This window comes from Pecten maximus, chromosome 1 (assembly GCF_902652985.1).
Source record: "Pecten maximus chromosome 1, xPecMax1.1, whole genome shotgun sequence".
Lineage (NCBI taxonomy): Eukaryota > Metazoa > Mollusca > Bivalvia > Pectinida > Pectinidae > Pecten > Pecten maximus.
The window spans coordinates 272,321-290,061 of record NC_047015.1 but is presented as its reverse complement, the minus strand read 5'-3'; the positions used below and the strand labels follow the sequence as shown (position 1 = coordinate 290,061).

General features: G+C 39.0%; 1 protein-coding gene across 1 annotated transcript in view; it reads right to left on the bottom strand.

Annotated features, from left to right (window-relative positions):
• The window catches only part of LOC117321748 (dynein beta chain, ciliary-like), a 69,687-nt gene that overhangs the window by 7,342 nt on the left and 44,604 nt on the right, over positions 1-17,741 (bottom strand). Inside the window, exons 30-46 of the mRNA XM_033876267.1 lie at positions 17,418-17,694; positions 16,961-17,243; positions 16,593-16,766; positions 16,169-16,474; positions 15,842-16,009; positions 15,113-15,352; positions 13,226-13,387; positions 12,479-13,102; positions 12,023-12,184; positions 10,744-10,977; positions 7,503-7,763; positions 5,844-5,990; positions 3,690-5,150; positions 1,964-2,134; positions 1,607-1,729; positions 1,295-1,488; positions 662-938 (exon numbers count right to left, since the gene is read on the bottom strand). Coding sequence (XP_033732158.1) covers positions 662-938; positions 1,295-1,488; positions 1,607-1,729; positions 1,964-2,134; positions 3,690-5,150; positions 5,844-5,990; positions 7,503-7,763; positions 10,744-10,977; positions 12,023-12,184; positions 12,479-13,102; positions 13,226-13,387; positions 15,113-15,352; positions 15,842-16,009; positions 16,169-16,474; positions 16,593-16,766; positions 16,961-17,243; positions 17,418-17,694 — 5,264 coding nt within the window. The remainder of the gene's footprint in view (positions 1-661; positions 939-1,294; positions 1,489-1,606; positions 1,730-1,963; positions 2,135-3,689; positions 5,151-5,843; positions 5,991-7,502; positions 7,764-10,743; positions 10,978-12,022; positions 12,185-12,478; positions 13,103-13,225; positions 13,388-15,112; positions 15,353-15,841; positions 16,010-16,168; positions 16,475-16,592; positions 16,767-16,960; positions 17,244-17,417; positions 17,695-17,741) is intronic.

Here is a 17,741-nt window from a genome sequence, read left to right as displayed (position 1 = left end):
TGTTTACACAGGAAATTTAGTTTTGCCTACAGCAAAATATGGAAGCCCACCAAAAAGGTAAGATAGCAGGAAAACTTAATTTACAACATATGTCAAAACAAGATTAATTCTGTCTTTGGGATAGAGATATTTAATTTCAAATAGGTTTCAGAAAAAAATTGTGTAGAGAATTATGTCATTTTGGGTCAAATATAATATTTTGCAATTTTTGAGCATTTTTTAAGCTGTTTCCATGGTATTCACAGCTCTAAAAATCACAGAAAATATAAGTTTACTTATCCTTCAGAGCTGTATTGAAATTGCAAATGTTGTACAGATTACAAATATATATACTTTATTAGAGGTAATATGTAGGGTTAACTGGCAATGTTTACATATCTAAAACATGTGCTATATTTTTTAGAATCTGGCATTTTTACCATACACTGCTACCTTAGCCTGTAGTGGGAGATGACCAGTGAACTTAGTCTATTGTGGGGGATGACCAGTGACCTTAGCCTGTTGTGGGGGATGACCAGTGACCTTAGCCTGTTGTGGGGGATGACCAGTGACCTTAGCCTGTTGTGGGGGATGACCAGTGACCTTAGCCTGTTGTGGGGGATGACCAGTGACCCTAGTCCCTAAAAGAAGATGATCAGTAAACCTAGCCAGAATAGGTTACCTGTAAAACGACCCAGTGTCCTTCCTTGGCAGACAAATCCATTGCTTGCTCTGCCACTATTTCCTGACCTTGCCCTAGGGAGATGTTATGGAAGTTGTTGTTGTCTTCTGTAAATCCAATTTTCTTTCCATGAGCTTCAACATCCTTTAGGGGATTCACTCCTGGAGAAAGGATGAAAAAGATTGGCGTGCCAGGACCAGATTCCTCATATGACGTAGCAAAGTCCACAGATCTACCTTCAACATACTTGGTACCCATCTTTTCTTCCACAAAGTTCCTGTGAACAAACAATGTCTTGCATAAGTCATACTACAAATTCATGTTTACTGACAGCAATACCTAACTGCTAATGTTTACTGACAGCAATACCTAACTGCACTGGTTACAGTGATAATGCCAGTAGTCAACTTATGCAATCATGTATGAAAAAAAACAGAACATAACTGGCCGTGGAAAGTTTCTGCAAAATTTCATTAAAATTGGTTCAGGAGTTTCCGAGAAGAAGACAAAAATGTTAATTGTTTACAAATGGATGACGACAGACAAAAGGCGAGTGGAATAGTTAATTTGACTTCGTCTCAGGTGACCTAGAAATTCTATATAAGTTTCTGACATGTTGAATGGGATACATACTTGACAGCATATGTCATCCTGTCAGGACGCAGAGCACGCATCATACATAGTTTCTGTAGGGAGGTCTTGTTCTTCCACTCCTGAGGAAACTTCTCCTTTTCAGGACATTCACTCTCTACAAACTTTTTCCACCGTTTGGCAGACCCTTCTATGTCCCTGTCCAAATTCCTGAACTCATCCATGTTGGCCATAGCCTATAAGAGATAAGTTTGTATAAGCAGGGTAGGCTTTTCCACTACTTTTAACTTTTACAATAAGAGGATTGAAAATTATCATTAAACTGGTTTTAAAAAATAGCTGTGCTTTTCTTACCTTGATTCCTCCCCAGCTGTTGTTGTTCATGAAGTCAACAGGTGAAATGACATTTGGCACAGCAGGGAAACGCAAAAGGAAGTCCAGTTCTGTAGGATTCAGTTCCTTGTTAGTTGATAGGATCTGTTAAACAAATTATTCATATCATTACCCTTCATCAAACATTACAATCTTTATTTTAATTATGCAGCCCTCAGTGTTATCCAAAGTCATTCAAGTGTAGGTATATAGCATCATTCGAATTTTAGTGGTGAAGTGTAGCTATGTTTTCTCACTCTCTTACCAAAAAGTGAACCCTCAGATACCATAGCATACACATATAAGTATGACCCTGAAACAAAAGTAAGTACTACGTACTTGGAATGCCATCTGTGCTGTGAAGATGATCTTGTCCCTCTCAAAAAGACCTCTTGCTGTATACATAAACACAGAATAGGAGATGCAGTCAATCAGATTGTTGACTCGTGTCTTCACATCCTCTGCTGGTTCAGCTCGATCAATAGCCTTCTCAAACACCACACTGAATGCCTGTATTGTCAACAAAACAAAATGTAGAGTTTTTACATTTACAAAATAACTACAACACTGACAGGTCAGCAAGGGCCGTGTTGTGTGGCCATAGATCCCCCATAATCATCAAGAAGCCATCTGCCCACATATTGCTGAGGTTGACATTTGACTTTTTAACTTCAAAAACAACCGCAAAGAAGCAAAATATACATACTACATGAGCTGTGATTTGACTCTTTTCTTCCCTCCACCCCCATATTTGGTGGGCCAACAAAAATAACGGTATATTACTTATTTGTTAGCTTCAATTTGTTTTATTTAATCTTCCTCCCCTACTACCAGCCAGAGTTAGAAATACACTTTTCCTTGACCTTTGGACCCAAAAGACCTTTGAACAAGTGTCCTCGATATTCAGTCTGTTGCAAAATTTGACCTTGACCTTTATACCAGTGACCTTGACATTTTAGTTAGTTGACTCCTTGTTTAATTCCGACCAGCTCTGCGTCATCATGTCATAACAAAATGTTCATCAGTGAAAAGTTACAGAATTCGTCCAACGATTTGAATTTGATTTTTGTGAAATAAACATCTTGACAAAATTTCATGTAAACAACCATGCCATACTGATAATTCTAACCAAGACCGAATCATTAATTCCAATGGTAATTACACAAATGCTCAAAAAATGATTTCCCTATATAAAGCAATAGTAAATTTTACCCCCTACCTAGGGCAAGCCCAATTATGGTATAGCAGATATTGTATAGATGATCTTAATGTGGGTCTTCAGAAGATTTTTGAAATTGGGAAAGCACCTAAAGGCTTCTGTCTATGAAGAACAATTGATTCTACCTTAAAAAATCATTAAGATAGGTCCAGGGGTTTGGGACAAGTCGATATGAACATTGTTTAAACTGACCAAAAAGCGATTAGAATAGGCACTTAAGAGCTTGTTTAAGGTAACCTAATTATATAAATAATATAGATAAATAATGAAAAATACAGAGGGATTACTATAGAGCCACACATTCACACAACAATTACCACAGACACACACTGTACAAATGTAGACTATGTACATTCACACAACAATTACCACAGACACACACTGTACAAATGTAGACTATGTACATTCACACAACAATTACCACAGACACACACTGTACAAATGTAGACTATGTACATTCACACAACAATTACCACAGACACACACTGTACAAATGTAGACTATGTACATTCACATAACAATTATCACACACACTATACAAATGTAGACTATGTACATTCACACAACAATTACCACAGACACACACTATACAAATGTAGACTATGTACATTCACATAACAATTATCACACACACTATACAAATGTAGACTATGTACATTCACATAACAATTATCACACACACTGTACAAATGTAGGACAGACGGACCATGGCCATGAACAAAAGGTTATTTGAATAGCCCACCATGTGATGATGATGGACTAAAATATACTACATCATGTTGTTTTATTTTTCAGATCAATTGTGATGTACAGTTAACCCTATAGTTTAACAGCATGGTACTTTACCTTGAGAGAGAACTGATACATTGGATGAATCTTATGCAGGTCGTTGAGGATAAAGTAGAGCAGAGAAGCACGGGCAGCTGCTGGTCGGTATATTTCACGGGCAATGTTAATTTCTACCTCTGTCTTCTTAGCCTCCTCTGCTTTTACTTCTATCTCTGCAGCTGTTCTCTTTGTAGTCTCCAGGTTTTCCACCAGTGCATAGTCACCCAAAAAGTTACCTTCAGCTGCAGATAAACGAGCAAGGAGTGAGTCTTCCAGCTCCTTCAGTGTGATCTTGAACTGGTTTTGTTGGCGAGTGAGATCTGCTTTAAGTTTCTCAAGGTCAGGTCTCTCCTTGCTTACCACAGCGGCCAGAAGCTGATCTTCTAGACCATCCTTGGTCACAGTAAAGTTGATGAGAGTGGCCTGGGCCTGCATTTCAGGTTGGTAGTGAGGGTTAGCCAATTTAGTCTGGAGGATAAGGCGGAAATCCTTGTGGTACTCAACCTCCTTGTCTCCCATCTTGATGGCTCGTCCTTTCTTAATTGTGTTGCGGCCAATGAGAGGATCTAGGACAGGATCCACATATTCTCCCAAGTTCTCAATCAAAACCACATCCCCAGATGACACGGCTCGTTCTAGGGCATCCAAATATCCCTTTTGTCCTAGCTGAACAATCTTCAGGTCAGCTCCATACTTCGTTTTTATCCATTTAATGCCTTGTAGCTGGGGATCAATCATCAAGGGCCAACGTTCACAGTTGCTTAAAATAGTGGCATTTTCTGTGGACATCCTGTCACTTGGAAGACTCTCATTATTCCATGAAGCAATCTGAGCATCATCTGTCAAAAGTGTCAATGGATCTAATCCTTCTGATACAGGAATTGGGCTTTTCAGTGCTTTCAAATATGGCAGCCAGTGGTTGTCCATCATATCCAAACGATAGAGTTTTGTGAAGCAACCAGAGTAGGACACAAATGCAGTGATCAGCAGCACATCTCCAGCAAGGGTCTTCTCTTGCTCTCGAAAGTCTCCAATAGCATCAGCCCAACGTACATTTTCTGATGCTAGACCACCAACCAGACGATTGGCTAACTCAATTGTCTTGGCTGTCAACTCGGCTTCTTGTTGACACTTCAATTTCTCAGATGTAGCACGTTCAAATTCTGCAGTCAACTTGCCTAAATCAGCCTCTAGCTGTTGAATCTTGTTGGTAATGATCCTCAGCTTTTCTCTGGCAGCAGACAATTCAGCGTTTGCTTGTTGAAGGGCAAGTCTCTTTGGCTCTACAGTACAGAATACTTTGTAATACATAACAATGTTTACTGCCCAAGAACAAAGGCCAGCAGCAGCAGCAGATTTAGCCTTGATGAACTCCGGATCAAACTCTGGATCACTCAGGTATGGATCTGCGGCTTTAAGACAGTTCTCATGGATGTTGTCTTTGTCATAAGTCACCAAGTTGTCAAGGAACTGATCAACCTGTAACAGATAGCATGTGTTAAAGTACATTGTTAGCTAGCTAACGTACACCTACTAGGTACATATCATGAAAGTAACTGATATTTAAGTTACCGATACCTAGGATACTGAAATGTCGAGTAACTGATAGCTAGGTAACTGACACTTAACCTCTACTATGCTGTACTTTGTTACGATATCATATACATCAAAGCTGCATTCTTTTTGACAAATTAATCATTAATTGTATAGGATGATCACTCTGCAATAACTTTATTTGATGTCACAGTGGAAAATGCTATGTAGGTAATTTATTTGATAGATCCTACTCTTTTCATTGGTATCGGTATACATTTGATGTATATTTACCTGCACAGACAGGTGAAAGTAATTAAAAGGTAAGAAAATAGAGTAAAAAATTGAATGACTTCTTACAACTTGTTATATAATAATTGTTTACAATATCATTACAAAAGAAAAAACAAAAAACAAATAAATAGAAAATAAACAGTTTAAGCCATGTGGTCGGGCAGGTGGCCCCATACAGATGGATGTGAAAAGGTAAGGGGTCACCTGTCTGACCACCTGGGTTTTCCCAGGGTACTTGCCAACCTTCTAGCTACTGTTCTTGCGGAAAGTGCCGCCTAACCTTGCCTACCATTAGGTATTTATAAGCTTTCTAGCTACATATCCTTTTGGATTTTGTTGCCTTACCTTGCCCATCATCTGGGTCTTGCAAGCCTTCCAGCTCCTGTCCTTGGGGATTTTGTTGCCTGGTGATAGCAGAACCATAACAGCAGCTGTAACATTAATTACAGATGGAGGGGGGCTACCAAAAGACTTCATCTCAGTCAAATTGGTCTGAAAAATGAAAAAAGAAAAGAAATTTACTCATTTATAGCTCACTAGTTTATACAGTCTGTTCACACTAAAGTAGTCTACAGCTCACCTGTGTGATGTGTCCACACCTCAGTAATCTAGAGCTCACCTGTGTGATGCATGTACACACTTCAGTAATCTAGAGCTCACTTGTGTGATGTGTGTCCACACCTCAGTAATCTAGAGCTCACCTGTGTGATGCGTGTCCACACCTCAGTAATCTAGAGCTCACCTGTGTGATGTGTGTCCACACTTCAGTAATCTAGAGCTCACTTGTGTGATGTGTGTCCACACCTCAGTAATCTAGAGCTCACCTGTGTGATGCGTGTCCACACCTCAGTAATCTAGAGCTCACCTGTGTGATGTGTGTCCACAACTCAGTAATCTAGAGCTCACCTGTGTGATGTGTGTCCACACCTCAGTAATCTAGAGCTCACCTCTGTGATGTGTGTCCACAACTCAGTAATCTAGAGCTCACCTGTGTGATGTGTCTTCACCTCAGTAATCTAGAGCTCACCTGTGTGATGTGTGTCCACACCTCAGTAATCTAGAGCTCACCTGTGTGATGCGTGTCCACACCTCAGTAATCTAGAGCTCACCTGTGTGATGTGTGTCCACAACTCAGTAATCTAGAGCTCACCTGTGTGATGTGTGTCCACACCTCAGTAATCTAGAGCTCACCTCTGTGATGTGTGTCCACAACTCAGTAATCTAGAGCTCACTTGTGTGATGTGTGTCCACACCTCAGTAATCTAGAGCTCACCTGTGTGATGCGTGTCCACACCTCAGTAATCTAGAGCTCACCTGTGTGATGTGTGTCCACACCTCAGTAATCTAGAGCTCACCTGTGTGATGTGTGTCCACACTTCAGTAATCTAGAGCTCACTTGTGTGATGTGTGTCCACACCTCAGTAATCTAGAGCTCACCTGTGTGATGCGTGTCCACACCTCAGTAATCTAGAGCTCACCTGTGTGATGTGCGTCTACACCTCAGTAATCTAGAGCTCACCTGTGTGATGTGTGTACACAACTCAGTAATCTAGAGCTCACCTGTGTGTCTACACCTCAGTAATCTAGAGCTCACCTGTGTGATGTGTGTACACAACTCAGTAATCTAGAGCTCACCTGTGTGATGTGTGTCCACAACTCAGTAATCTAGAGCTCACATGTGTGATGTGTGTCCACACCTCAGTAATCTAGAGCTCACCTGTGTGATGTGTGTCCACACTTCAGTAATCTAGATCTCACCTGTGTGATGTGTATACACACCTCAGTAATCTAGAGCTCACCTGTGTGATGTGTGTCCACACCTCAGTAATCTAGAGCTCACCTGTGTGATGTGTGTCCACACCTCAGTAATCTAGAGCTCACCTGTGTGATGTGTGTCCACACTTCAGTAATCTACAGCTCACCTGTGTGATGTGTCTACACCTCAGTAATCTAGAGCTCACCTGTGTGATGTGTGGATAAAAAGTTATGCTATGTATATTTTACCTTGTTTAGGGTGTTCAATGCTTCCTTTGCTGCTTCCAAGGCTGGCAAAGCTTTGGCCAGATCCCGCTCACAGTCCACTTGCTTTTTACCAACTTCCTCAGTGATCACAGACACTTTGCGCTCCTCTTCATCTGCAATGGCCTTTTCCTTGGATACCTTCTCTGTTTCTGCTCCAACCACTGTAATAAGCTTGTTGGCATCTTCGTTCTTTTGGGCCAGCTCTACCTCTTGTGATGCCAATTTGGATTTCAGATCAGCTACCTGCATAATGTATAATTTTTTTTTTTTATAATTTCATTCTAACGTAAGGGTCAATGTTATTTCATAAAGTCGAAACAAAGATATCCCATGACTTATGCATCTCAAGCATGTTTAACTGACCATTTGTAACCAGGTTTACCTGTAATGTTAATACTCACTGCTAACACATAGAATTTACATTTGTAGCGAAATCATTGAAGGGGCATACGTCACAAAGGATGCATGGGAAAAACTAGCACTGAAACAATAATAGCTACGAGGGATGATTGATATGTTGTGAGCCTCGTATTGAAGGAGGTACTCAAGGATGTTCTTTTTAAGTCCTACTATTCTCTTACCATATAGGGCCGTGTACCCAAGGACTGGTCTCATTTGGTAAGTTAATGTCAAAGAGGTAACAGTCTAAAGTAAACAAGACAAGCGGCTTTTGCAAAAAGGACCAAATCGGTGAAAGAGCAGTGATCCAATATTTGCAAAAAAAAAGTTTAATGATATAATGATATGGTAGCAACACTAGGGAAAGATGCCCCGCAGCTGACACAGCTTTGAGGATGACCCCCATCCTGGAAGCGTGTCAATGTTGCATCCCCAGAAATGATCAATAAAGTTCATGATATAGTTATGACTGACAGATGAATCACAGTTGATCAGAAGCACACCAGGCGTACATTATCACATGCTTATCTTAACCTTTTTGAGGAAGATCCAGCTCACGGTTACTCGTAACCGGTGAGCTAAATATGCGTGGAATATGCTGAATATAAAACTTGAAAAAGGGATTTAGGTAATACGTCCACCAAGCAAGTTTTATCCAAATCTGATCATTCCTTCAAAAGATATCATGTGGAAAGCAATCAGCCAATCAGACAATAACCATAACAGAGACAGGATTTATAGTATTTACCCTGACACAGACAGGAGATTGGTGGGATTTATAGTATTTACCCTGACAGAGACAGGAGACTGGTGGGATTTATAGTATTTACCCTGACACAGAAAGGAGACTGGTGGGATTTATAGTATTTACCCTGACACAGACAGGAGACTGGTGGGATTTATAGTATTTACCCTGACACAGAAAGGAGACTGGTGGGATTTATAGTGTTTACCCTGACAGAGACAGGAGACTGGTGGGATTTATAGTATTTACCCTGACACAGAAAGGAGACTGGTGGGATTTATAGTATTTACCCTGACACAGACAGGAGACTGGTGGGATTTATAGTATTTACCCTGACAGAGACAGGAGACTGGTGGGATTTATAGTATTTACCCTGACAGAGACAGGAGACTGGTGGGATTTATAGTGTTTATCCTGACAGAGACAGGAGACTGGTGGGATTTATAGTATTTACCCTGACAGAGACAGGAGACTGGTGGGATTTATAGTATTTACCCTGACACAGACAGGAGCCTGGTGGGATTTATAGTATTTACCCTGACAGAGACAGGAGACTGGTGGGATTTATAGTATTTACCCTGACAGAGACAGGAGACTGGTGGGATTTATAGTATTTACCCTGATAGAGACAGGAGACTGGTGGGATTTATAGTATTTACCCTGAAACAGAAAGGAGACTGGTGGGATTTATAGTAATTACCCTGACAGAGACAGGAGACTGGTGGGATTTATAGTATTTACCCTGACAGAGACAGGAGACTGGTGGGATTTATAGTATTTACCCTGACAGAGACAGGAGACTGGTGGGATTTATAGTATTTACCCTGACACAGACAGGAGACTGGTGGGATTTATAGTATTTACCCTGACAGAGACAGGAGACTGGTGGGATTTATAGTATTTACCCTGACAGAGACAGGAGACTGGTAGGATTTATAGTATTTACCCTGACACAGACAGGAGACTGGTGGGATTTATAGTATTTACCCTGACACAGACAGGAGACTGGTGGGATTTATAGTGTTTACCCTGACACAGACAGGAGACTGGTGGGATTTATAGTATTTACCCGGACACAGACAGGAGACTGGTGGGATTTATAGTATTTACCCTGACACAGAAAGGAGACTGGTGGGATTTATAGTATTTACCCTGACAGAGACAGGAGACTGGTAGGATTTATAGTATTTACCCTGACAGAGACAGGAGACTGGTGGGATTTATAGTATTTACCCTGACAGAGACAGGAGACTGGTGGGATTTATAGTATTTACCCTGACACAGACAGGAGACTGGTGGGATTTATAGTATTTACCCTGACACAGACAGGAGACTGGTGGGATTTATAGTGTTTACCCTGACACAGACAGGAGACTGGTGGGATTTATAGTGTTTACCCTGACAGAGACAGGAGACTGGTGGGATTGATAGTATTTACCCTGACAGAGACAGGAGACTGGTGGGATTTATAGTATTTACCCTGACAGGGACAGGAGACTGGTAGGATTTATAGTATTTACCCTGACACAGACAGGAGACTGGTGGGATTTATAGTATTTACCCTGACACAGACAGGAGACTGGTGGGATTTATAGTGTTTACCCTGACAGAGACAGGAGACTGGTGGGATTTATAGTGTTTACCCTGACAGAGACAGGAGACTGGTGGGATTTATAGTATTTACCCTGACACAGACAGGAGACTGGTAGGATTTATAGTATTTACCCTGACACAGAAAGGAGACTGGTGGGATTTATAGTAATTACCCTGACAGAGACAGGAGACTTGTGGGATTTATAGTATTTACCCTGGCAGACAGGAGACTGGTGGGATTTATAGTATTTACTCTGGCAGACAGGAGACTGGTGGGATTTATAGTATTTACCCTGACAGAGACAGGAGACTGGTGGGATTTATAGTATTTACTCTGGCAGACAGGAGACTGGTGGGATTTATAGTAATTACCCTGACAGAGACAGGAGACTGGTGGGATTTATAGTATTTACCCTGGCAGACAGGAGACTGGGATCTTCAGTATTTACCCTGAACACAACAGTGTAAATAAAGCAGCCATATTACCTGTGTAGCTGTACTTCTCAGCTTCTCCAAACCATTCTCTAAGCGAATAATCTTTGCCTGCAAATCCATATTCTTCTTGTTCAAAAGATTGTCATACAGTTTGATCTGCTCTAGGAAACTCTTTGGTGTTGTGTAGTTGTACCTTTTCTCATTGGCTAGATATTTCTGGCTGGTTTCATTGACAGACTGATGCACAAAGGCCATGAATTGTGATATGGATTCTCTCATATCCACCTGTGGACAGTAATAATAATCATCTTTTATGCCAACTTATTATACCAAAAGTTCATCTATAAAATTTGGAGTTCTCCTTAAAATATAACAAGTTGTAAAGTTGCAAAATTCAATATGTTCAAAAACAAAAATTATCAGGAACTTGCAGATACCTGTACAGAGATAATCTAATAGGTAACAGTATAATGGTATCTGTGTATCTGTATAATGATTTCTGTGTATCTGTATAATGATATCTGTATAATGATATCTGTGTATCAGTCTAATGATATCTGTGTATCTGTATAATGATATCTGTGTATGAGTATAATGGTATCTGTGTATCAGTATAATGGTATCTGTGTATCAGTATAATGGTATCTGTGTATCTGTATAATGATATCTGTGTATCAGTATAATGGTATCTGTGTATCTGTATAATGATATCTGTGTATCTGTATAATGGTATCTACATGTATGTATCAGTATAATGGTATCTGTGTATCAGTATAATGGTATCTGTGTATCAGTATAATGATATCTGTGTATCTGTATAATGATATCTGTATAATGATATCTGTGTATCTGTATAATGGTATCTGTGTATCTGTATAATGATATCTGTGTATCAGTATAATGGCATCTGTGTATGAGTATAATGGTATCTGTGTATGAGTATAATGGTATCTGTGTATCAGTATAATGGTATCTGTGTATCTGTATAATGGTATCTGTGTATCTGTATAATGATATCTGTGTATCTGTATAATGATATCTGTATAATGATATCTGTGTATCTGTATAATGATATCTGTGTATCAGTATAATGGTATCTGTGTATCAGTATAATGGCATCTGTGTATCAGTATAATGGTATCTGTGTATCTGTATAATGGTATCTACATGTATGTATTAGTATAATGATATCTGTGTGTATCTGTATAATGATTTATGGTCGCTTAGAACAGAGAGTCGCTTAATAGAGATGGTCATTTTGACAGATTCGACTGTATCTGTATGATAAAGGGAACCAGACATTTAACTGATCCTGATGCTATAAACTTACACCGAGTAATTCTATTTCCTCCAGGAACCTACTAGATACAGAGATGAGAGCTGTTTCTGGCCATTCGTGGAACCAGTCAATACAGGTACAGTTGGTGACCGCAGGAAACTTCCTTCCCCTTACACGAAGAGTAGAGCCAACAGGGGAGAAACACAGTACAACCTGTACAATAAGGTTTTACAAGTGTCATCAAAAGATAATGTCAAGAAGGGTATTTCAAATGTCATATCACAATTTTATCATCATCTTATCAAAGTTTACTTTATGTAGGACATTTTAAATGTCATTATCACATTACTTTCATCAGCAAAACTACATATTTTTATTTTAACTTTTAAATGCAGTCATTCTTTAATAACTTGTACTAATAATTAATGAACAAGATGAGAGCTATGTCATGATATACAATTTTTTGTGAATCTCATTTTCCAGCCCATTTCCTGAAAAACAAATTACCTTCAGTAACCTCCTGACTTTATCAATGAAAAACCTCCAGCAGTTTTCCCTACTGTCCTCTAGCCCCACACCTTTCACTTCATTCCTGATGCCATTGATGATATTCTCCAATTCATCATCAGGAAACAAGTCAGCGATTTCTCCTGAAGCCAACAGATCATTGATGAGTACAAGGAACCTCTCATCAGCCACTTGGGCATCTGTCATGAGGAAGACTATACCCATATTTTTAAGCCCAGCCTTCAGATACAGAGTGGACAGTTCAAGCTTCAAGTCAGCAATGCTATATCCTTTTCTCAGTGTGATCTGGTATACATCAAGACTACTGATAGATGCAGCAAGTCGAGACAGACTTTGCTTTCCACTACCACCAACACCAATCAGGAGAGCATTTCCTCTTGGTGATTCAAGAATACGATTGATCCTGCACACATGCATCATAGCATCCTCAAAGAGAACCAAATTCATCGCAGCATTCAGTTCATTGTAGTTTTCCAAAGCTTCCACCAGGATTTTGTTGATGTCCTCCCAGGAAGTAACTGAGTTGTATTTGGGATCTCCAACACCTTGGGAGAAGTGGCAGTACATCAATGGTTGTTTGTACAAAATTGCTTCATCAATATCCTGTAATAGAAATACTCAAATCAATGCATCAGAATAACTTCCATTCTTCTGTATCTAATCAAAATATTATATCTTCATATGATAAGTTACAATTTCTGTAATAATACAGTTTCAAAACCTTACCTCAAAATTCTTTTTGACAGTGTCTTTGACAACTTTATCATATCCCTCAAGGTCAGCCTGGTCAACAAGTTTGTCTTTATATACTCTTTCTGATTCATGAAGCCACAGGCGCACCAGTTCCACAGGCGTTTTTGCACATTCCGGTAAAGCAAATAAAAGGCCCTGCAGAAGAAAGACAAAATGAACTTGAACTGTAAACTAACAGCTAACTATATATGCAAATTTGTCAAGTAGTAATAACGACAGTACAGACAAGTAAATGGTCGATTTGGTTATACATTCTGTATATAAATATTCATTGAGTACAACTACGACAGGAAATTCAAATCTTTATCTTCGGAGTTTTGTGTGAAAAGTATGGGAGCCAGGTCATACACATTTTTGTGTGTATAATTATGCAAATGTGTATGACCTAGCTCCCATAATTTTCACACAAAACTCCTTGTATGCACATTTGCATATGGTTTATGATATTGCTGTGTTGTTTGATTAAATCTAGTCCACAAGTTTACAATGAGTAGTACAGGCCATATCTGCCTACCATAGATTTTCTATTTGTTACCATGGCAACCAAATCACATACAATGTTTTGGAAAATAGTACCATTGTAATTGCCATCCCTTTAATACCTATATTCAGCTTAATAAGGCAATGTCTCTATTTTGATCAATCAGAAGCCTCCATTATGTTGCCATTCTTACGTTCTGAAAAAGGTCTAATGAATTGAAATTGGTTCACAAGTTAAGGAGTTGTCTGGACCCCCCCCCCCCCCCCCCCCCCCCACTTCAAATGTTATTTCTTCTTTTATTCATTGTTTTGTTGAACTTGCTTGCATTGTAAAACAATGTGCAGAAGATCATGCACACTTCTAGGGGCTGAGGCCTGTATATGTTCCTTTTTGTGCTGATATAAAAACAAACCATTTGTTGATATTGGGTTGCTTTCAACAGTTCACAACATTTACAGACTATCATTAGCAGATTTTTAGTTTAAAGGCTAAGTATAACTTCAGCTGTCAATCAAAATCATTCTATTTTCGTTTCCTTATATCTTGTAGTTATCTCCCTTACCAAAATGATTAGTTTATTGCAATGGCTACTAAGGTAATTCAAAGTCAATGTTAAGTCAATTCTTCAGAGATAATCAATATTCTTATTGTTATTGAAAATAGTTTTCAATCAAATGTTCACAGTATCAGAAAATTTGAATAAATAATTTAATTAATGTATTACTGTATATCTGCTATATGAACTAAGTGCTACTAAAGTTGTCTCCACTTAGTAACAGAGGTTATCGCTATATCACAAATTCTGTACTTCCCCTGCGCAGAAGTTACAGAAAATCAGTTTTTTTGTTAGTTTTAGCCTTGATGTTTCTCATAAATGCATATATAGTTCAACTAAATCACCAGTGAATCAAAAGAAAGTGCCAAATGTATAAGAAAATAAAATGGAAATAACAGTAAGAGGTTGTCACATCCCATCCGGTCTTGTAGGTGATTCAATATGGCAGGTGTAAACCGCTCCATAAACTAGAAAATGTCTGCAAGACATAAATGCCTCACTGCATCCCAAATTTCTAGACTCACTGATCCATAAATGCTTATGATATTCTACAAATGACTGGTGTTCTGACGTATTCACTATGTCATCTAACTAAACACCATGTGTGGGTAAAGATCGACCTTTACCTTATAAAACTGATCTAAACACAAATATTCTCGCTTTTAAAACTTTTCATTGTGGCAGGACATTAATATGGTGAACATATAGACATGGACAGATCAGAGACAAAAACATCTACTGCTATGATGTGGTTAACATAAGTATATATAAACAGGGTATGTGGATGGGCAGGTGACCCCTCCTAATGATCTATACATTGTACCTGGAAAATGTTGGATAGATCTCTGAGGTTGAAGACATAGTGGAACTTGATGGCTGTGGGCAAGAAGGTGCTGGTGACTTTGGTGTGGAGGGCCAGTGCACCAGTGATGACAGTCGGCACATACTTCTGCACTGCTTGAGCAAAACTGTTCTGAGCCAAGTGCTGGGATAGGATGCTGGTGTAAATGGTTGTCAATGCTTCTCCATTTGGGAAGTTCATAGAGAACACGCAAAAATGTCTCTGAAATCACAATGTAGAGCAATGACATAATTTAAATCATATATCAAACATACAGGGAAATAAAAAAAAAAAACTTTCTCAGTTCCTTAAATAATAATTCTAAAATTGCAACGCTCTCTTGATTTATAATTCATTGGAAAAAAATGAAATTATAGAAAAATTAAAGTAAAATTATTACTGAAATCAAAGAAGATGCATTACAAACAAATGTTTTGGAATAAATTAAGTTGGACAATAAATTTTCATAGAGATATAAAAATCAGGCTACGCTGGCTTTGATTTTCTCTCTAAACATAAGAAATGCCAATAACCAATAATTTCAATGAAAATTAACTTTAAAAAAGAAAATTTGGTTTAGTTTTGTATCATTTTATGTCCTATCAACAACCAAGGCCATCTACAGACGGCTAAAACATTTCACAACAACAATATACAATTCATTGTTTAATGCATAATACATACAAGAACTCAAGTGTCAAATTAGGGTACCTGTAGACGGGAATCAATAGTAAAGCTACCAGCAGTGGGGTTCATACAGGCAACATACTGGGTATTGTGGATATCCTTCAAGGTCAGCTTGGTCCTGTCATACCAATGGCTGTGGTCAATGTGCTGTCTCATCAGTGTATGAGGCTGTACAGTGAAGTATTTATCCACCTGTTGAGGGACTCGGTATGTTAATAACAAGTTTGTAGCAGTATTCATCCACCCGTTGAGAAACTCAGTATGTTAATAACAAGTTTGTTGCAGCTGACATTTATACAATATCAACTGAGATAATTAAATTAGAAATTAATGTAACCATGTTTGTCGTACCTCTGGCATGTTCATATCATCCACAAAGTAGATGAGCTTCCTCGTTCCCGGAGGTCCAAAATTTCGTCCAGCCTTTTTCTCCAGCGGCTTCTCGAGGATAGACTGCAACATCTCTGAAGTGGTATAGAAATTGAAGGGCACATTAGCAACCATGTACTCCTCAGAGGCATTGTTGAGTTTGTCACCCATCAACACAGTCTTGCCTGTTCCAGCGTTTCCTACCAACATGACAGGGCGTCTCCTGTCCACCAACATGTCAAGGAAGAACTTGATCCTCGTCGTCTCTGATGTGTGCACCAAAGCAGCCTTGTTTAAAATAAAACAGTATTAATAAAAATATAAATTGACAGTTGTAATGCTAGAGTTCAAATATCAGTTTATTTGTACACTACACTCTTTTGAAGAAAATAGATTCGTCATTTACCTGTAATGGTACATCTGGATCAAGTTCAAACTTCTGTACAAGTTTAGTCCATGGCTCAAATTTCTTTGTTTCATTGTCAATGTAGTAGTCGAACACAGTTCCTTGGATGGGGAATTTGACTGTCTTGAATTCTGTTGTCCACCATTTGGTGAATTCAACTCGATAGTCCACGAGCTATGGAGTTAAAAAAATAAAAATTGAAATAATCAATGTAATATTTTCTAAATGTCTTTCAAGTTGTCAAATATTCAAATAAATAAATCCTTATAGGGAAGACCTTACAGCTTCAAAATAATCCTTAAAACCCCTAATAACCATGAACAAGCGCATACTAGGACTTATAGTAAGTTATTTCGTGTGATTTGTACCTGATCTTGGAAGGTCACTCCACCAAAGGCCCATACACATGCAAAGACAAAGTACAGTTCATACAGTTCTTTAGGGCAGTCAGGAGGGGTGTTCTCCGCAGTGAGAAAGCACTCCAACAGGTAGCACAACATCTGGATTTGGCACACCTCAGCCACTGGTGTGATCTTCTTGAAGCGGAAACGCATGGTATCCAGACATAATGGTATGTACTTCTCAAAGAGAATGGACAAATTGGCTTTCTCCGATTGTACCTCACGAGTATCTATCCAGCTCTGGACGTACCTGTATCAACAATGATGGTCAATATCATAACTTATATCTCCAAGACAAGGAAGAGGATGAGGAGAATAAAAGAAAAGAACAGAGCTTATTCCTATTCTGTACTGAAAGTATAACAAAGGTTTTTTAACTGATTCAAATTAGATAAAATCTGATCGATCACTTTAAAACACTTACGGATTCCAGCCAAGATCAGCAGGGTTGATGAAGAGAATACCAGCTCTAGAAACAGTAGCTGGGGTGGCAGTTCTCAGGTGAGAGATCTCAAAAAGCAGCCTCATAGAGTTGGTGAGAGGAATACGCTCGTTACTGGCCAGGGTCAAAACCTTGTTGTCATCCATAACAGTGTTCAGGGACTCAATCCACATTGGATCAATATCTCCATCCAGCACAATCCACTTGGGGCCATCTCCAGACATGTTGGCAAGGTCACGCATAATCACAGAAAAGAGACCTGACAATGCATAAGTATTTATTCCTATTACAAAATATTCTAAAAGC